This window comes from Mchenga conophoros, linkage group LG15 (genome assembly GCF_057382185.1).
Source record: "Mchenga conophoros isolate Kocher_MC1m ecotype Shallow Benthic linkage group LG15, M_conophoros_male_GT1.1, whole genome shotgun sequence".
NCBI lineage: Eukaryota > Metazoa > Chordata > Actinopteri > Cichliformes > Cichlidae > Mchenga > Mchenga conophoros.
In genome coordinates this window covers 23038058-23060160 of record NC_140540.1, presented here as the reverse complement: position 1 = coordinate 23060160, position 22103 = coordinate 23038058, and the positions used below count along the sequence as shown (strand labels likewise).

Here is a 22103-nt window from a genome sequence, read left to right as displayed (position 1 = left end):
AACAGTTGAGCCCATCTTTATGTCCAGGTTGTAAACATTTTACTTGTTTAGCAGCTGGGAAAGAACAATTTTTAGTCATATGACACCAGTTATCCTCAAATAATTTTTGCGTGGGAGGTCTTTCGTTATGAATTTGGTCAAAACAACAGCAGAGCTCTGGAGGTGTTACCCACAAATGGACAAAATAATCATGAGGTGTGAACACACTGATGTTAGTTTTAACTTGCATGAGAAACTCAAACACTGTCATGAACTGGCTGTGTGGCAGGGACCATGACAAACACAATCCCCCTCTTTGGAAACTTGGAATAGTATGTTTTGTTTTGTTTTAAATAGCATAACAGTAAACAGCTGCGTCAAGACAATAATTAGAAATGACTATTTCTAATTATTGAAAACTGATATTATCAGTTCCAAGAGTAAGTTTGGGTGTGTTTTTGTGTGCACTGGTTAGATTAACTAAGGTCGATTCAGAGGATGGTGAGAATGTAGGTAGAAGAGCAGCAGGCCTGTAGTTTTAGTCTCTAACAAAAGCCACATGACTCATTCATGGACATTTGAGGCCAGTCGGTCAGTATAATACACCTTCCTATAATTCACAGCATCTGTGATGTGTGTTTGTTTCTTTGTCCACTAACTCTGGTGCACAACTGGGAGCTGAGAGACAAACTTTGCAGGTACACCAAGGCCTCTTAGCATCCCTGTCTAAATTATACACTGTGATGCCATCATGTTGTCCACAGACTACCTTGCAACACGCTGAATAAAGCTATTTTTAGCATATACTGTACCCACATATACTATGCCTATATGTTTTTCACACTAATGGATTTTACTGATGTTACCAGCTTTATTTTAACTAATATTGTAGTGTCCCTCCAACAGAAGATGGTATTAGGTATTCCGTTTACTGGCTGTTTATTAAGAACAGTAACACAGTCAACTGCGGACCGTAGCCAATGCCAAAACAACAGGGAAAACGCTCTCTCCAGAATCAAAACAAAACAAACAAGTCACTCTCTCTTCACCTTTTCATGATCCTTTTCCCTGCATAGACCAAAGGCACACTCTCTAACACCCACCCCCCAAACACTCTCAGCCAACCACACGCATGCTATCCTACAGACTCTCTCTCATGATCTGATTGACAGGCCCAACGGCCTCTAGCACTAGATTTACTAAACCTGTGCAAATTTGCGTAACTTCCCTCAACCCAACACCTCCTAGAATTACTGGCTTTTTTATTTTCTGGTGCAAGTCCCGAGGTGTTAATCACCCCTGCTGAGATTTTCACAGGTCGTCAGCTCGTTTCTCCTCCAGCTTTTGTTGTGCAAACCACCCATTATCCTTGAGGCCTGGCACATTTGCATTTGCTCACTCAGAGTTGCTCAGATCCAAGTCAGGCCAAACCTCTGTGTTACAACTTTCAGAAATGCCTGCCGTATCTATACAAAATATCCCACACATTGACTGACCTGCAAATATAAAAGACACACATTCACACCTTCCTTGACTCTCAGCACAGATCTTCCATTGTTCCATTGTCACTGTGTATGTGAGGAAGAGGCATTGCTTGACTACAGCACAGTACTGTGCATAAAAGCAGACCGACCAGGCGGAAGAATCATTTCTTGTTCACATTTCTGAGAACGCACATCAGGATGGCCTCCGTATCACTGCCACGCAGGAAGAACCTCTCTGTGCAACAGGCTTTGGCCTGGCTTCAGGAAATGGACAAAGCAGATTTTGATGGAGGAGAGGTTTCATTTGTCCAGCAGGCCACTGATACCTCCTCAGAAGAATCTGAAAAGGAGACGGAACAAGAACCCAACATGATTCCACGGAAGAGGCACCGTGGTACTGGAAAGCCCTGTTTGAGCCACACGGCAAAAGATGGCACTGTGTGGATGAGGAGGACATTGGAATGCCCAGTGCAGTAGCAAATCGCTCGTGCTTCACTGTGCAAGCTGGACCCACAGAGTCTGCTAAGGTTTGTCACTGCACAGCAAATCCAGCATGTCCAAATTAACACTGTCAGATTAGATTTCAACACTATTAAAGTGTCTATATGGGTCCACATCAGAGAGTGTTAATTTAACTCTTTTTGGAGAGTTGGTACGTTAACTCTGATTTAGTGTTAAACACCAAATCTATCTGGAGTTGATAATTTAACATTTACTAATGCTAACTAGGTGGTAAGAGTTTATATATTAACTCTCAAAGAGTATTTTAGTTTAACTACATAAGAGTTATCTTCTAATTAATTCTAAAAAGTGGAAATTTTACTGTTCTGAACTTCTAGAAATTCCTTTGGAAATAAACAGTTATTAAAAAGATGCAATGGTTTTTGAAAAACATTTATTCTGAACTGTGCACCACAATTTCAAAACATTTTCTGAAAGATGTAACAGTGTACATGTTCTCACTTTCATTAGAATTTTGTTTGACATAGATGAGCTGGTAAATGCAAATAACAGCATTCTCATCACTTATTTCTTCAATACAATATGCATGTCCTTCATTCATCACTTTGTGGAACTTCAACGCACTTCTGCTGTCCCCCATATTCCATCTTCATATTCACAGCATATTCTGTGTGGAGATCAGAGAGTAACGCGTTACTGTAATCTGATTACTTTTTTCAAGTAACGAGTAAAGTAAGGGATTACTATTGCAAAAACGGTAATTAGATTACCGTTACTTTCCCGTAGGAACGCTGCGTTACTGCGTTACTAAAACTGTGATTTTTTGCGAGAATGTCTCACGACAGTGACGTAAGCGAGTGCGCCGTTAGTGACAACAGCTGTGTGCAGATCAACAATGGATCACATATCGAGTGCGGGAGAGAGTATGAGCGTGCAGCGTTTAAAGCGTGGAAGTACTGACCTTACTTTGAGTTTGATTCCATAAAAAGTGACAAAAACATTAGCGTCCATCGTGCGTGGGAAGAAAACTTCTTTTTACAGCGAAAAAAACCCCTAAACTTCCAAGCAAGCACCGAGTGCGCTATGACGTAATGGGAAATTCACAGAGAAACTCGCGGATTCTTCCATTGACCACGGCACACCTGCACCAGGGTAAACCTCCGCCTACCGCAGTCCTGCTTTACAGGTGAAAATAGAGCAACAGGACTGCTGAGTCTTTGACTTTATTTATTTTCTGCTGTGTTTTACTTGCATCTACTTGAAAGACTGAGTGTAAACACACAAAATATTTTATTTTATGTGCTGGAATGTGTAGAAAATAGGTTTAAATGTTAAACTAATTTATTCAAGTCAGAGAATGTTGCCTATAGTTTAATTTTTACTTGATGCATAAAGTTAAAAGATTAAAACTGATAAAACAAGTTAAAAAAAAGAGACTTTTCCATTTGATTACATTTTGTATGATGGATTATGCAGAAAAAGTAGAATTGGGCTGAAAGATCTATCGCTTTATCACCTCTATCAGGTTGTAAATCGTGTTTTTAAAAAGTAACTAAGTAACTAAGTAATTAATTACTTTTGAAAATAAGTAATCAGTAAAGTAACGGGATTACTTTTTTGGGGAAGTAATCAGTAATTAGTTACTGATTACTTTTTTCAAGTAACTTGACCAACACTGGTGGAGATTGATTAAAAATTAGTTGACACTAATTAATTGCACAAATAATCACAAATAATCATAGTAAAAAAAAAAAGGAATAATTTTTGAGCCATTACTTGTGTAAAGTATTTTCCCAAAAGACAAGGACACAGACAACAGGTAATACTGAACTAAATTTAAAACCTCAACCTTTTTCATTTTTACCTAAACCGTGTGCACAAAACTCTGGAGGGATCTAGATGCTAACGTAGAACCCAGTCAGGACATCTGCTACTGCTGTTTGCTCATTTTTTTATGGGAGATCGTTTTCAGGCTTCAAGTAGCACCATTATACCAACATTTCACATTCTAGACATTGTTTTAGGTGTATTTAAGTTGACCAAAAATTTGACTGAAAATTCACATGTAAGCTTTTTTTCAGGACTGTAGTATTTGCCCGCAAACAATACCTTCCACCTAGCTAAAACAGAATATTATGCTATCAGCGAGCAATATGGCTAATGCCTTTCACATAGCTTTGTCTAAACTCCAAAGAGCCACAGAAGTAAAAGCTAATAATAATAATTGAAACAATCTTTGAAAAAATGACTTACCAAGCATGGCAAACAACTCAAATATGTAGAGCAAAATGTTCTGAAACAGCTGAAAACAGACAAATTTGCGGCGATCTCCGACATCTGGACATGCTTCAACAAGAACTGTGCTAAGAGTTTCACTCCAGGAGAACATATGACCATAGATAAACAGATGTTCCCTACCAAGGTTCCTTGTCCATTCACACAGTATATCGCAACCAAGCCAGAGAGATTTGGAATCAAGTTCTGGATGGCCACGGATTTGGAGACCAAATATGTCTGCAACGCATATCCTTACTTGGGAAAGGACGCCAGTCGTCAGAAGGGAGAGAGGCTGGCAGAGAACGTGGTCATGAAACTGATGGAGCCGTTTTTGGATGATGGGAGAAACGTCACAACGGACAATTTCTTTACTTCACTGTCACTGTCGCACAGACTACTTCAGCGCAAAACAACATTACTGGGCACGTGAATAAAGTCCGGTGTGAACTTCCTCAACTTGCAAAAGATACTGCAAAGCGAGAGATATTCTCGACTTCAGTGCTTAGAAGTGGCATGTTTACCTGTGCAACATGTCACAAATTCACCTGTGCCAAATGCAGGGATGATGGACACTGGGTCTGCCAATGCTGTAAAGTTTGAAACACTTTGAAATAAAACAGACTTGTGTACCCATATATTGTGAATGTGTGTCTTTTGTATCGATACAGCAGGAATTTCTGAAGGTTGTAACACAGAGGTTTGGCCTGCCTTGGATCTGAGTAAACAAATGCCAATGTTGCACACACACACACACACACTGCTCTTGCTCTTGACGAAGGCGGTCGCACAGAAGATCTTGGAGAACGCACGGCTGCCGTGAATACTCAGAACAAGACCTCTGAGTGAAAAACTGGATTACATCTGGAGGGGCTAGCTTGAATAACACCTTTGAACGCAAATTCGATCACATCTTGGGGAAGTGCACTGCGGTCGTGAGTTCTCAGAACCTGCTCTTTGAGCAAAAAGAATGAAAACATCACAGAACGTAAGTTTGGATAACATCAGCTCGCGGCTCTCCAACAGGAGATTGAGAGACCAGTGTTGGACTGTTAGAACAGCTTTGAAATTCATAAGAGTTGTTCGCACTAAAGTAAAAACCATCATCACTTCATGCGGAGACCCCTTCGGCACCAGCTGCGGTCTCAAGGCTGGAGCTGAACAAAACACCCTAAAAACGACTGTGTTTAGACTGTTCCCCCCATTCCATGCAAGGCCACCTGGGTTGGCTGGAAGACTGTTTACTTAGCCTGGCGGAGCGAAGGACACTGTCTCAGCTGAACTCTGGACACACACACACACACACACACACATACACTGATATGCACACACTGATCCCCCCTCCCTTTCCAAACGCCTTCCATGCTTGTGCCCTACCGGGGAAGATGGCAGTCGACTGGACCAGCGCAGACATGCTGCAGGACCGGATGCGCTGTCTACACCGGCTCTCTCTTACCCTTTACCCACCCCTGTTGCTTGTCTTGTGTTTCTATGGTGTATTGATAGTCATTTTGTGCTGAGGTGTTTTTTCTGTTATCAAACTGTTCTCCCACTAGGAGCTCAGTCTGAGTGGAGTTTTTTTTCTCCTCCTCTTACCTCATGTTATGTATTTTCGTTGTTTTTTTCCTATCAGCCTACCTTTCTGACATGTCTCCCCAATGTGATGTTTGTGTAAAGTTGGTCAGAAGGTTCCTTTGTAAGTGCGCATGCGCCATTAGCGTGCTGCCTGCTGTAACCCTAATTTCCTTCGGGATTAATAAAGTATTCTGATTCTGATTCTGATTCTGATTGCCTACTCTTTCTCTTGTCTATTGTGGTGAAACTTATAAGGCGCAAATTATCTGTTCACATCCGTTATAAGGCTTGTGTGTAGTATCTGCGTCATTTGAATAATATCGAATCTTGACCGACATTTGCCGTCATGTTAAATGTTGTTGTGTGTTTTTGTCTCCACCCACGCTTATCCTGAGTACTAATGCCATAATATATTATCCTGATTACCTCATCTTCACTTACCAGCTGCAGATACATAAACAACGGTTTTATGCCGTTATAAAGATTGTGTTCCTGCTTTGAAATGTAACCCATGGTCTCTATGGCTATTGTTTGAAACTGTATTAAATCAACTTCTTGGTGGTGGTGGGGGGGGGGTGTCCTCTGTTGTTTAGATGATGTTTTTTGGGGGCAATATTTTTGTTTGATGTTTCCAGGATGTGCTTCATCATCAGAGAAAAACATAGATAAGCTATTTTAATTGTGTGAGACGTGATGTAATTTTCCCGAGAACTGAGTAAGCGATCTTTCATAAGAACGTAATGACAAGAGCAGCAGAACTTTGTACGTTTCTGCCTGATGTCGGGTTTGATTCATGCCACTTCTTACTATATGGAAACCCATGTGCATTAGACACAAGTGTAGCCGGATGGGCTACTCGCATTTCTTTTTCTCTCTCTCCCTCGCTCGCTCTCCCGCCCTCGCTCTCTCCTGCATTCGCAACTAGGTTAATTGGGAACCCACCTGCATATTGATTGCAGGGGGGCATCAGTCCGTATAAAGTGAAGCCGGTCTTCTCCTGGTTTATTCCTCCCATGCCTTTCGCGAAAAGCAGCAGTAATGCTGGCACACCGCTACGGATTGATCAGCAATTATTAATCCTTTATTTATCCAGGTAAAAAATCTCATTGAGATTAAAAATCTCATTTCCAAGAGAGACCTGGCATCATAATTGAGCAGATCATGTGACAGCTACAGCGCGGCAGCTTCTGTTTTACTCCAGCGTTGTGGAGAGAGGTGCTAGAGTTATCTCCACCAGTGCAGTATAGCGCCTCCAGTCCAGGGGGTTTGATTGCTGCCTTCACCTCTCCGTGGCAAATCGCCCAACCTTAATTGGAGAATCGAGACGCCTGCCTAGTCGCTGTTTGAGGGCTCCTCCTCAGTGCAGCTGCTGTCTTGTCTTGTCTGGTGTCATCTTTTATTTTCCTGGAACTGTTTTTATTAAGTGGGCTTACCTTTCTTTGGTCCACCTGGTTTTATTCTATTTTATTCTGGATTGCTGCTTGTCCCCACGCCTCCGTGATCGGGCTAGAGCGATCCTCTGCCCAAGTGTCGTGTTGGGAACTTTAAACTTTTTTTAAACTCCAAAACACATGCAAACTCCAAAACACTTGCAAATTCCAAAACACAACGGAAGTGCTCCAGGACGCTAGGGGCAGTGTTGAGGTTTTGTTACCTAGTAACTAGAGATGGACCGATCCGATATTACGTATCGGTATCGGTCCGATACTGACCTAAATTACTGGATCGGATATCGGAGAAAAATAAAAAATGTAATCCGATCCATTAAATATCACGAAAGCACCTCACAAAACTTGCAACACGCCGTAACTCACCTCAGAACGTTAGCATGTCGGAGCAGTATGCATCACGTGATAGAGCGGCTGTGGCATGCGGGACCTGTCGGTGGTCTGGATAGCATTTGGAGCTTCGCTAGCAACCCGGCATTTCATCTCTGACAAAGTTATCCCGAGAGAAGTAAAGCAAGTGTGTAAGTCCATCTCTGAATGTTTGTAAAGCATTCCTGCATTAAGCTTAACAAACGATATATGGAGCGACTGCCTCTTCTTGCTGCTACTTCAATCATGAAACTGCTTAATGATCAGCTGATCGGCTTTTCTGTCGCGAGTCCGTGTCTCTGGTTTGCTTTTGGCCCACTTTGCACCAGAAAGAGGAAACCAGCGGCTGAACAACAGCAGCACGTTTAAGCTTGATAAGCTGTTGTTAGAATGTATTTAATATTACTTTCTACTCGAGGATCTTTTTCTACGTAGCTGACGGCTGGTAACTGTGCAGGGGCGGATCTAGCAAAGTTTAGCCAGGGGGGCCGATAGGGCATTAACAAGGAAAAGGGGGCACAAAGACATACTTTTCTTTCTTATTCTCATTTAAAATGTCTAGCTTTTAATAAATAATTATCTGACACCCAAAGTTTTAATTTGATGTAAAATGAATAGAAGTCAATTACTGTATATAGTGACTATTAAGTCTAATATATATACCCTAGTAAGCTATAGTACTTTTTCCTTTGGGAAGGTACCATCTGTGCAGTCTGCAATTTTGTTGAAAAAAGATGTTGAATCTATTTAATATTTCTTGAAAAATAATTGATTTCTGTGCATTTTTTTCCACACTGCATCAAATTAAGGTTGATTACGTCGATTAACCCTTTACAGCCGATCGGAGCGGGCACGCTCTGTTTTGCGTAACTATTTTTAAATCCCGGTAGCACTGCAACCACGTAAGCTAGCGCAAAAAATTTTTTTGCATATGAAACCGGAGGAGTTGTACTTACATCTTATGCCATCAGCTTGTCCTAGGTCACGGTTTCCTTCCACATAAAGCTTTGCAAAATCTGCATAAAAAGCGCTTGCAGGAACAAAAACATAATATTCCAGAAACACGCTTTACCGATCCAATCAGCTGGTCATAACACTTCCTACGTTGGAATAGACGTCAGCGCGAACTTTTGCATTTCCGCCATTACCTGCCCGAAACCGGAAGTGACGTCATTTTCGCGGAAATGTAGTCTTTTTTACTATCAGGGCCTCAGGGCCTATACTCGTCTTTTTAAAAGTTATCTTTGACTTTATGACTTTCTGTGTCGTTTCTGGGATGCTTAGGACTCATATTGCACTGCTGGAAATAGTTTATTTTGATGCATATGCTGCTTTTTTGCAAATTTGCAGTATAATATTTATTTTCGTTTTTCCTGCAGTGTATAAAAATTGGTGTATTTCAAAAATAAAACTATGAAGACACTCAAAATAAATTTCCTGTGGTGGGAAACTATTTTGTGCAACTTTTTTGTATTTATATTTTTGCGGGAGTAGCCTCTTAAATTTCTCTAACTACAAATATATGTTAAAAAAGCAAAAACGATTTTCAATTTTTTTGTAGTTTATTGCACTTTTTTGCAATTTATGTAATTACTATGCACTTAATGAATACATATTATTAAAATCTGGGCTATAATGGTTGTATTGATGTATAGCAACTTGAAATGCTCCCAAAAATGGTTCCACAGCATGTAAAAATATGATATAAGCTCTGGCGGACTTGGTTCTATGGTAGGTCTTAAAGGGTTAAGCATCATGAGGTGGAGCGTGAGGGGTGGTTCCCTATTTTTTATTTATTTATTTTTGTTGTTGCTGGGAGTTGGAACCCTATTAGTTAGGTTGCTTAATATTTATGCTAAGTACTCTTTAAAATACCAGAATAGGGAGGATGGTGTAGGTTTGAGTTTATTAGATTGATCAGTATTGCTGAACTATGAAATTTTTTTTTTTTTGCATACAGGTATAACAGAATAGCTTTAGTGTAGTTGTTGTTTTAAACTTGAGTATGAACTTATACAAAATGCAGCAAGATATTTTAAAAAACAGTTTTGTTGATTAAAACACACTATATCGGATTCATATCGGTATCGGCAGATATCCAAATTTATGATATCGGAATCGGTATCGGACATAAAAAAGTGGTATCGTGCCATCTCTACTAGTAACTACACAAGCCAGAAAGTACCAATGACCGGATTTAGGCTGTATCCCAATTCAGGGTCTGCGGCCTTGAAGGCCGCATTTTAAGGCCGATTACGTCACAGCGACACGACGAAGGCTGTCCCAATTCAAAGGCTGCTTGAAATGTGGCCCCCAAATGCGTCCTTAATTTCTCTGAATTTTAAGGATGGGTCGGTGTAGCCTTCATGGCCCAACATATCCCAGATTTCATAGCGCGGCGGTGGTGTGGATAATTTTGCCGAAAAAAACGGCGGAAGCGGAGGCCTGGACAGTTACCACCAACCCAAGCTGTGGTTTGACTCGTGGGATGTAAGGCGTGTGTGTGTGTGTGTGTGTGTGTGTGTGATTTCTTTTATTAAAGCTATTAAAGATGATATGTAGCGAGCCTGATGCTCAGCGTCCTTTTATTCTTTTAACGTGTTGTTCTGTGTTTTATTTCAGTGAACAGAGGACGTGCCAGTGGTCCAGGGACCTCAGGTGGTGGGTCGTTTTCACACTTCCTTTTGTACAACACTGGGTGCCAGCTGTAGTGATTTTCTTTTTGTGTGATTTTGTTTTGGGTCCACGGCTGCTGGTTAGTCCAAGTTCCATGATTGTTTTATTGCACTTTTAGGACACTGTCAACTACGATGCTACATTAATGTATTAATTTTATTCTTTATTTTAACTATAAATAAAACTGTATTAATATTGGAGCCAACCTGCCTCGGTGTGCATCCTTGAATATGTGCGGCCTCTTTTATTTATTTTTCTTAAATATATATATTTCCTGGAGGTGAAATTCCTCTTGGTGGCGTTGTCATGTTATTACTATTTCTTTTATAACTCCGCCGACCACTTGGTCACACAAGCATTGCCCTATATGAAATTTTTTTTTATCACTCTTTTTTTTTTTCATTAGTCAATTCAGTTGTGGTTGTTATGTCTTAGAATTTGCACAATCCAATAGCAGAATTAGCTAAGAATCAGAAAGGCCCAAAAAAGAAAGCATGGAGCATGAAAAATGCAGACAGTGGTGGCAGAGCACACTTTTCATTATTTTGAACACTGGTTTTCACTTCAGCTCTTTGTGTGTTATAGCTTCACTCTTCTTCAACAATAGGGTGATGGATCAACAACAGCACAAACAAGAGTACCCCACAGACCATTGGTATCCCTGGCAGACTGCCTCCACTGGCAGCAGAACTCTCTGTAGGTACATTTGCCATCATTAGATTACCAGCAGACCGCTTCTGTCACCCCTGAACCATAAATTCTAAATATGGTCATGCTTACGACTGCCTGTTAAGAGTTGGGCTGCAGCATCTGAACAAACTGAAGATGAGAGATCAGAGCCTGGCTGATACCAAAATGAAGACTATTACAGTACTCAACCCTGGATTAAATAAATGCACGTATCACTTTCTCGAAGTTAGCAAATGATAAAAATGTTCTTAGTTTTTGCAAGAGCCCTGAACTGGAAGAAGCTGGCTTTTACAACAGAGTTTCTTTGTGTCTTAAATGAAAAAAGATGAAGGACACAATCAGATTTTTTTGAAATGGGAGTTCTGGACTTTTCCAGAGCCTAGGTCACCGTTAAGAGAAAAACGAGGGTCAGAAGGTCCAAATAGTACAATCTCAGTTTTTTGATCGTTTACATTCAAAAAATGTAATGCAAACGACGATTTAATATCAACAAGGCAGTCTAGCAGAACATTTTTAGAGAGTCTTTAGAATTCTTTTTAAGAGGAAAGTAGGTTTGATAGACATTGGCATAACAATGAAATGAGATTTCATGTTTCCTGAAAATAAAGCCTAATGGGAGCATGCAAAGTGAAAAGAGTACTGGGCCACAGATAGATCCTTGGGGGGGACCCCACATGTAAGGTGCGTGGATGTGGATAAAGAGCTACCGGACCTGACCGAAAAACTTCTATCAGTTAAATAGGATCGAAACCAGTCAAGTGCAGTTACCCACACAGACCAGGTCACTTCTTCACATTTGTTATGTCTACTTGAAATATGTCAGATGATAGAAGCTCAACAAATACACACATAAAGAAAAAATATACGAGTGACGAGACATTAGATATCACAAATATACACACCAAATTTTAATCGCTATTTTAAAGAGATAGTAAAATGATAATAGGACAGCTTGAGAAAATAAATTTCAGCCATATATGTCTTTTAAATTTGTATTTGAAAGTTTTTGTTTGCTTGAAATATGCATTAAACTCACCCTATTTAAAGATAAATACCATCAGTAATATCAAAACACATTACTGATCTCTGTGTAAATATGTTTCTTTGACTGGAACACCATGATACAGACAGACCATGAACTCAATGTTAAGAACATCCACCTGAGAGTCTGTAACTGATTGTCCTGATCTGAATCATGGTGTAAGGACCATGATCCTCTGATGTGACCTTTATAACCAGAGAACAGTGTGCTGTAACACTCAGTGTGTCTGATTTAGATCCAGCTTCTTTCTGAACCGTACCAAATTTACGTTGGTAATTGAATTCTTATCTATCTCAGGCAAAGTAACTCCATCTCCAGCTCTAACAGAGAAGCTGGAACTGGATGGCTGAGATGGAACTGTTGAGAAAAAATAAATAAATAAGGAGAGAGAGAGAGAGAGAGAGAGAGAGAGAGAGAGAGAGAGAGAGAGAGAGAAATGTAATACCTTTATAGGTTTTTGATAGGTTACGGGTCTGAAAAATACACTAAATTTGCCATGTTAAAAGAATAGGAAGAAAGAAAAGAAGAGGTTCATGCATAATATCAATGATATTCAGCTAGAAATTTCCTGAAAGCAATACTGTGTTAAAACCTTTTCTTGCACCTTTTCTTCACTCACCCAGACCCAGCTTAGCCTTCCTCCTCTCACAAACCTCCACCTGCCATTAGGGATGGGTACCGGTATCCGGTGCCATTATGGCATTAACGGTAGTAACCAGACCGAGTTGTCACACACTTTGGATTCTAGCCAATCATTTTACCTTTGCAAGGATAGTAGGCGGGCCCAGGTACGTACGTTCTTTTAGAGCAGACCTACAGATAAAAAAATCCCCAAGGCGAAGTGGTCAAAAGTCTGGCTGTACTTCACAGCAAAAGATGCAAACTCAGCAGCCTGCAACAAGTGCTTTAAGGTGATACTGTGCAAAGGAGGTAACATCTCGAATCTGGTGAAACACCTGGCGACACATGGCGTTTTTTTAAAAGCCGAGAAATGCACCATATTTGATAGCTTGCTGCGAGACCTCACACCGGCACATCTACTGTGGGTGTGGTGCCTGTTATCGACCCGGTGTTAGCAACATCCCCCAAGAACCCGAAGACGAGAGTCCTGGCCCCTAGCCCTGCCAGTGTAGCAGAATTGATGACGGATGATGATGGCAGCAGCAGCCGTTCTTCTCTGGTGAGTAGCTTAATGTTGTTCGTGTGTAATTTACGTTGAGTAGGCTAACCACGTTATTACATTAATAAGGTAAGGTGAACTAGCAAACACCGTCATAGTTACATGCGGCTGTCTTCTTGTTTGATGGCAGATACTCCCTTCACCCTGGCCAAAAAGGCTAAAATGACCAAAGAAAAAGTGGGAAACAGCTAAACATGAGAGGTTTTTGGACAAAGTTGGTGTTTTTTCCAGTGTTTAAGCACTGCTTCCAGCCAAGAGTGATACAATATATGCCCTATAACTGCAAGGCTAATATTGTTATCTTTTTACAAAAAAAAACAGCTAACTATGAGAGGTTTTTGGACAAAGTTTGTGTTCTCCATTCTTTAAAACACCAGTTCGAGCACCGTTTAAGCACCGGCACCGTTTCAAAAGTACCGGTTTGGTACTGGTATCGGATAAAACCTAAACAATACCCATCCCTACCTGCCATCAATGACCCTGTACACCAGCTCATTACCTCTGTCCCCTCAGGTTCTAACTCTGTCTCTAGCCCACAGCCTCCATTCCTAGCCCTGATGTAGATTTAGTGTCTTGTTTCCTATTCAGGGTTATAGTCACAGCGTGTGTATATAGCACTTCATGTTCCTTGTAATAGTGTATGTAAATAGTGCCTCAATCGTTCTCAGCCATTGATTCCCATGTATTTGTTTATTCTCTAGTTTTGTTCACTGTTGCACTTCCTGTCACATTCTTGTAAATATCTCCACAGTCTCTCACTGTTGTAAATAGTCGCATGTTGCAATCTTCCACTGTTTACCTTGGTATTGTAAATAAACGCTGTGCACATCAACTGCATCTCGGTCTTTATCTGCTTTCTAGGTCCATCTTGGGGTTCAGCTCTTTCAGTCGTGGCACAGGGAGCCTATGCTGCCCTCCCTCTTTGTATCTAAACCAGTTTATCCAGTTAACTAAACAACTCTCAGACTGAGAAGTTTGTGCTGCTGTTCTTCCATCATGTATTATAAGCATCCTGCTGTACCATGTGCTCTCTCACTTCTAGTGAGCCCCACCGTTTTACTTCCTGCTTCAATAGGGTGGAAGTATTTCACAAAAAAATAAGGGTTCTCTGAATATATCGCTTGGGCCATGGCATACAGAGGCCATGATAGTACCATTGCCTAGCCCAGGGGTGGGCAACCTGCGGCTCTTTAGTCTTTATGCTGTGGCCCTGTGGTTAGGGAGAATAAATTGTAAAAGTATGTAGCTGAATTGTATTTTATTTGTGTTAGTTCTTTTTTAACTTGTAGTTCTAAATTGAAGGATTATCATGATCTTGAAATATAAAAATAAAATTATATTTTATTATTTTTCGTTGCTCAAAGTAAGAGTCACACTCGTGGAAGCCGGTATACCAGCCGAAACCCGCCGTGCATTTATTGAGACTTTCAACCCCAGGTAGGCCAAGTATGGAGAAATGTAAAAAAAAAAGAAAAGGAAAATATCTGAAGAAAATAGAAGATGTAATGATGCCTGTGCAGATTTATTTACTTCTGACGAGAGCTGCCTAACAGTATGCCTAATTTGTGGATTGTCGATCTTCGGATCCACATACGTGTTTGAGCAGCTATTCCCCACCATGAACAATGATAAAAACAAAAACCGCTCATGCCTTACAAACAACAGCTTACAGTCCTGCGTAAAGATGAAAGTGACATTGTACAGCCCCAGTCTGCAGAAGCTGTGCGCAGAGGTTCAGGAGCAGAAGTCCTATTGTAAAGATATCACGGCAGACCCGACGATGTTTGCATGAACATGTTTTACAGTTTCTCTTTGTTGATCAATTTCACACACGTTGCTGTACACATGCAGCTGGGTTTAGCTTTCCAGCACACAGCCCGACACATAACACAACAGCAGAGACAGCACAGACTTTAAGGCAGCGAGGCGTGATTGTGGATGACGCTCAGGTGTGACCACCTCTCTTGCAGCGGCACTGCAGGCCACGCCCTGCCACTGATTAATATAAGTATTTATTCAAAATATAGCAAAAAAATTAAAAGTGTAAAATGTTTTGGCTGTTAGCAAAGTTTGGAATTCAGATCACGCAAAGTAAATTGACAGAAAATATCTCATTTTTTTATTAAACATAAGATGTCCGAAAAAGAAAAAATGTTACAATTATAAGTTATTGTTTTTTGTTTTGATTTTTGAAATTTGTCTTTATGAATCATTTAGGGAAAAAAAGGATTTATGTAGGTTCCTAAATGATCATCACAGTAATATCAAATAATATAAAGCATATTCTGATCATTAAAAATAACTGCCCCTGGATTTTTGTATGCTTTTCATGTTCATGTAGATCCTGTTATCATTATTGGAGGCTTTGCCAAAGGTGGAGAAAGTCAGTGCATCATCTTTATGGTCATTACTCTGAACCTGTAAAATATAGGAAAGCAGCACACACACACACACACACACACACACACACACACACACACACACACACACACACACACACACATAAATACATAATAAATACACACATAAAAAAACTGCATAATTTTTCAGTCATCAGAAATAAAAAAAAATATCTATACAAAATTTTTGCTGCTGTGATTTGTTCTTGATCAATACTGGTACTTACCTGGGTTTTATTCCTGGACTTTTTGATGGAGGAATAGGAAACATCAACTGCAGGATTAGCCTAGACATTAAAAATAACCAGAGGTGATATGTTAATATTTTTGATATCAAATTTCTTGTGATTAACCTGTGCCTTCTTTTAGTATTTCCTAGTGTGCAGATTCAGAAAGATTTCTAGATTGAATTTACAGACATTTAAATCTCTAAAGTAATGATTGCAGATAGATATTATCTATTATTTATTTTAGAGGGACATACTTAAAAAATGTTGATTTTGTTTTTTGAGACAATAAACTAGTCTAGTTTAATAGTTGAATAGACCAGACTGGTGAAGTCATTGCTTTTTATACTTTTTTTGTTCTTCATGAATTTCAAACATGTGTGAGATGTGTTATTTTTTTTTGTTCATTGCACCCTTGATGCTTTGATTTAATCTGCTGTAGGGGTTTTACACACACACACACACACACACACACACACACACACACACACACACAAATCCTAACGCATAATGTAAGTTTTTTTTCATTCAACACAATTATACACAGCAAATTCTAATTGTTGAAATTTGTCTTCATGCAACAAAACTAACATTAAGTATAACCAGTGAGACAGCTTACTGGGGCTTTGTAGGTCTTGTTTCTGTTACCAATGGTATGATAGTAAGCAGGATCAGCCTACGCAGTAAAGTCAGAAAAATATAGAAAATGAACATAAATACTCAAATACACCTCATTACTTAATTTCTAGAGGTACATTTATAGTATATACTTTTTTACCATTTTCAAACTATTTTGTACTTTTACTCCAACACCATTCAAAAAAGGTGACACATTTTTTTAATCATTTGCATTTTTTGTGAAGTTGCATTTAGGCAACAGGAAACTTTTTTTTTTTTTTAAATATATTTGAGTATAGTTCAGTCAAATATAATCTGAGAAAAAAATGTCTTTTGATGTCAGTTTTATATAGATTTCAAATTCCTTATAAACATTTATAAGGAATTTGTAAGGGGCGACCGTGGCTCAGGGGGTTGGGAAGTGCATCTGTAACCGGAAGGTCGCTGGTTTGATCCCTGGGCTCTCTATCCTGGTCGTTGTGTCCTTGAGCAAGACACTTTACCCTACCGCCTACTGGTGTTGGCCAGGGGCCAATGGTGCCTCTGGTGTTGGCCAGAGGCACCTCTGGTGCTGGTGCCATCGGCCCCTCTGGTGTCAATCTGCCCCAGTGCTGCTGTGGCTACAGCTGTAGCTTGCCTCCACCAGTGTGTGAATGAATAGTGGCATTGTAAAGCACTTTGGGTGCCTTGAAAAGCGCTATATAAATCCAGTCCATTATTATTATTCTTTGTATCTGGACACCCAACCATCTACCCCTGACACTAAGGAAAATGGAAATGTAATGAGTACCATTACTTTTAATAATTGGTTCAGTGTATAGTGTGTGTGTGTGTGTGTGTGTGTGTGTTAGAGGATAAATATATCATAAGTAAAATATGAAACAGGTGTAATTTGCACTGGTGTGTGATCTCACCCCCTTCTGACTGGTTTGTGGTATACCGCAGTAATTCATGCTCAGTTCCTGAACAAATAGAGGTTGTTAGATATTTTTCATTTAAACCACTGATACTTAAAATAAAGTGATGTTATAGCCACAGAGAAATTAACTATAGAAGTCCTCGCTGTATAAACATCTTTGACTATTCAGTTTAAAACTCACAATTTCATCACTCTTCTGTGTTTTGTTCCCTAAAGAGACAAAATAGGGAATTCCAACAACAACAATTTAAGTCCAACAACTTTATTTAAAAAAAATATTTGTGTTTCTCAAATATAAATGTGGTGTTCTCACTTTTATTTCTCTTCCATCCAATGAGTGCCAGGATTATGAAGAGTACTAGAAAACCACCTGCTAAAATGATCAGCATGTGTTTGGTTTGAACTGGAAAAAAAATTTTATTCAGAAATTAACAAAATATAGCTATTAATTACAATACTATGTATTTATTAAACCAGTTATCAACATGGTAAATGATTTATATCCAGTGTATTTTCACTAAATGGGAGAGCGAGAGAGATACCCTTTCTTATTGCTCTAATTGCACCTGTGCAATATGGCAGCACGTGGCACTACCTGTCAGTATTTCATAAGATTTGATAAGTGTTGATAGGGCTTGCTAAAAAAAAGACTGCTACTTCCAGCCTATGTAAATTGTGGAAATAATTTATGTATTTTTAGTTTTTTAAAAAACATTTTGCCTGATTGAGACAATGTGCTACCAGAGTAATGTTAACCCTGTTTTTGGTGATGGTTTGATCTGTATTATTTACTCAGAAACAGCTTTTTTATTAAATAAACACATACAGTTTTAATTTTTAGATGCTCACACTGTACCTGTTTTTGAGGGTTTCTCTGGTTCTGTGGTTGATGTAGCGCTTTTAGATTCAGGGGCATTTGCTGATATTGCAGTTTTGGTTGTTGTTGATGTAATTATTCCTTTTGTTGTGTCCCCTTCTGAAATGTTAAAAAATCCAGTGAGAAAATATACACATTTACTATCTACAGTCATTAAACAAAAAACAATGGGTCTAAAAATTACAAATCTATCAATATAAAAACAAAACAATTCAGTATGAAATCTCTTCAAACTTTTTATCATATTCTCACTTGTATGCAACAGCACTACTGTACTATAAGATATGCAATACTTTGTATATACTGTAAATCACTCAAACAGAACAAATAGACCAGACTGGTGAAATCATCACATTTTTTTATTTTAAATCATTTGTAAAGAATAAAAACTAATGTTTTATCTTTATACTGAATCATGGAGGGGAACATATTGAGCTTAATTAGATCAGAAAACTTATCCATGATTATAAATGAGCTATTAGATCCACTCACTGTAGGCGTTAATGTTCAGATTTTTCCTTGATTTTTTTAAGCTCTCATTAAATATACAGGTGTCAGCATAGGCCAAGATAATGTACTTATTTACTGTACTTTGAGTGCGCTGTAACAAAGCAGTTAAAGGTGAAAACAGTAATGTCAATACTCACTGTTAATAACAGACATGTAAACCAAAGAGTCTGTAAATTGCTCTCCTGATTTGAACTGTCTGCAGGTGTAATGACCATCATCCTCTGATGTGACCTGCTTTATAATCAGAGAATAGTCCGGTGTAACACTCAACCTGTGTGATTTAGCTCTGAGACCACCGTTAAACTGCCCATGTTCAAACAGTGACACTGTTTCATTGCTTCCTGAACCACTGAAGAGCCAAGTAGTACTGTTATAGCTATTGTGAAAATCTTTTCCATTTACACAAGGCAACATGACTTCACCTCCAACTTTAGAGCTTAATTTGGTCATTTGAGTAACTGCTGGTGACAAAAGTAGATAAATGAAAATGATAACGTTAGACTCAAACACAGCTTTTATATTGTATGTAGGGCATAATTTTATATTTATATATATAAAATGCACATGGTTCAAGAATTTCCTAAACTCATCGTGTTAACTAAAAATAGTAAACAGTTTCAGTTACATGACTATTACGTCCTGAACCATCATTAGCAATGTCAGTATAGGTTTGATACATATTTTAAATATGTTTCTTTACCTGTAAATAGAAGCATCAAAATAAGAAGAATTTTAAATATTGCAAATTCAACCATTGTGCTTCTTTGTCTTCTTCTTTATTATAACCTCAAGTCTCAATGTCGCTGTACTTGTGTCTCAAGACAAGTGTAGAATCCAGCCTACTTCCTGTCTCCACCTCATTGTGACTGGTGGTTTTCAGTCTAGGCAGATCACATTAACGTCTTCATTTTGTTCAGTTTAAACTTATATCCTGTTTAAATCGAATTCACACTGTATTTTTTTAGCATAATATTGATGAATGAATACATTTTAAGAATATAAATGTTTTGTTTCAGAACTAGTCTCTAATGAATCGACCATGCATTACTTTTATATTTCAAAATTAGCATTACGACACAATATAATGAGGGTATTTCTATCCTTTAACCATATATACTCAACCAGCTAGCACAAAAGCGTGTCACTATACAGTATGTGTGCTTCTTTGGGAAAATTGACATTTGTGCTTTTTAAACAGCAGGATTCATGGCATGACGGACAGCACACGGAACTATGAGGGAGTTGAACTTCTAAACCATATTTGACTCCTAGATGTAACACATTAATGTTTTATAGAGGATAACACGGACGAGATATTTTAGTGGTCTGAGAACTGTGGTCATGAGATTATTTTTTTCTGAGAACTCAAATTCAAATTCAAATTTTTATTTGTCACGTACACAGTCATACACAGTACGATATGTAGTGAAATGCTTGGACAACTGCTCGTGACCTAAAGAGAACAAAAAAGGAAAAGGCTATGAATAAGATAGGAAATAAATATGAAAAATTAAAAAGGGTAAATTTAACTAGGAAGGAATAAAATATAAATTAAGGTTAAAAATGAAATAACTGTACAACACAAATTAGAATGAAGGGTAAATTTAACTGGGAAGAATAAGATAAAGATAAATATATAAATTAAAGTTGAAAATAAAATAACTGTACAACAAAATACACAATACACAATATAGAACTATATAAGAATGTATGAAGAAATCTAAATATAAATAAATATATACACAATAACAGCAGCTGTACAAGTATTAACCGGAAATGAAGAATATAGTGACCAGTGTTGTGCAAAACCAAAGTCCAGAAAGTCCAGTGTATGTGTAAGAACCATATGTGTGGGTCAGTACTGTGTGGTGGTGTGATTGAGAGACCGTATCGCCTGTGGGAAGAAGCTCCTCCTCAGTCTCTCTGTGTTGGTCTTCAGGGAGCGGAATCGCTTTCCCGACCTCAACAGAGAGAACAGTCTGTTGAGGTCAGGAAAGCGAACTAGGGTACTAGGGTAGGAGGTGTTTTGATGACATTGTGGTTAATGTCAGCTCTGTTTGCGTGCCATACACATGACAAAAATAAGCATCAGGTTCAACCACACTGTCATATCTAACTAATTTTAAATTGCGTGTAAGTCACAAACCCACAATCCTACTTATTGGAAATGTAAAATGCTATCCCTCTATCTTTTAGCTACAAGGGCTTACTTCGTCCCACCTGGGTTATTGCTGGGCAGGGAAGACTTTCCACTAACATTGCTTCAGGAACCTCCTAGAATTTGTCCCTCTACGATCTAACATTTAGCAGATAACATATTGAAACATCATTAAGCATAGCTAAGCATTTTTCACCAGGACATATTGACACACACACACATCCTTCATCTAAGAAATAACTAATTTGTATGCATCAGGGACACCTCTAGGGACGCCTATAGCATCTATGTAAGTTGGAGAGTTTTTAGTCAAATCAGAATCTTCTGACATGGTTCTACCAGTTCTACTCACAACGGTCTCTGCAGTAGCATGAGATCCCATTAACACTATAGGGAGCGCTAATCTCACAATAGTACAAGTTCCTGACCAACCACTGGGCAGAGTGTCTCTCACGGTCTTGTCTCCACACCACCAGGAGCGGTCAGCACGCGCAACATTAATGCTGCTCATATTTGCCCATTCAGTGACATCTATGACCTCATTGCACCATGCAGCGTCTGAGTTTCCTATAGGGGTGACACTTACCCTGGTTAAACAGGTGTAATTTCCGGCCCTTGGGGAAAACAGAGGAGGAGTGACACCCTTCCTGACTACTGGGAAAAGTGCACTTAAAATTTGTTAGTCATGACCCACCTCCTCCTTCATGTGGAGCTGTAACATGCAGTCAAATCCTGGCCTGTCCTCCCTGAACAATAAAGGGGCAGTCACAGTGAACAGTGTGGGGCGCGCTGTAGAGCAGGCCACACACTCTATCATGTTGTTTGTACTGGCTGTGTATGTTATCCAATCCAGCCAGGTGTTTTTATCTATGTACCCTGTTTCTACCTGTATCATGTCCTCTGGTGAGGATATGTTTACATACCTCACAAATAGGTCTCTGGAGGTCTCGTAGGCCAAATCCGTGACATTCACCCCTTAATCTTTGTGGTGCTGAAGTGCCGTTGACTGGAATGTAACCCCCACCGACAGTTTCCGCCTTAGAGTGAAGAACTACCTTAATTATCCCCATGCTATCTGTGCCTGCCTGGTCTACTCTGATAATCATGTAAAATGAGTCTTCAGACAGATCATAACATCGTCCTGAATATGCGATGGACCAGGGATTTTGTTTCAGACCATTTATGGTCAATAGCAAGGGGTTGGATCTGGTCCCAG

General features: G+C 39.2%; 1 protein-coding gene across 2 annotated transcripts; it reads right to left on the bottom strand.

The window, feature by feature from the left end:
• Positions 1 to 15297: 15297 nt before the first annotated feature.
• Positions 15298 to 21529, bottom strand: LOC146558361 (uncharacterized). 2 transcript variants are annotated; one of them, XM_085248170.1, is made up of 9 exons: positions 19430 to 19499; positions 18867 to 18963; positions 18199 to 18318; positions 17656 to 17745; positions 17524 to 17552; positions 17338 to 17385; positions 16425 to 16481; positions 15806 to 15865; positions 15298 to 15597 (listed from the first exon to the last, which is right to left on the bottom strand). In XM_085248170.1, the coding sequence occupies exons 2-9, from the start codon at positions 18880 to 18882 to the stop codon at positions 15472 to 15474; spliced, it is 546 nt and encodes a 181-aa protein (XP_085104296.1). In that variant the 5' UTR covers positions 18883 to 18963; positions 19430 to 19499; the 3' UTR covers positions 15298 to 15471. The 2 variants fall into 2 exon arrangements, with proteins under 2 accessions (XP_085104296.1, XP_085104297.1); XM_085248171.1 differs by lacking the exons at positions 18199 to 18318; positions 18867 to 18963; positions 19430 to 19499 and adding an exon at positions 21474 to 21529.
• Positions 21530 to 22103: the final 574 nt, after the last annotated feature.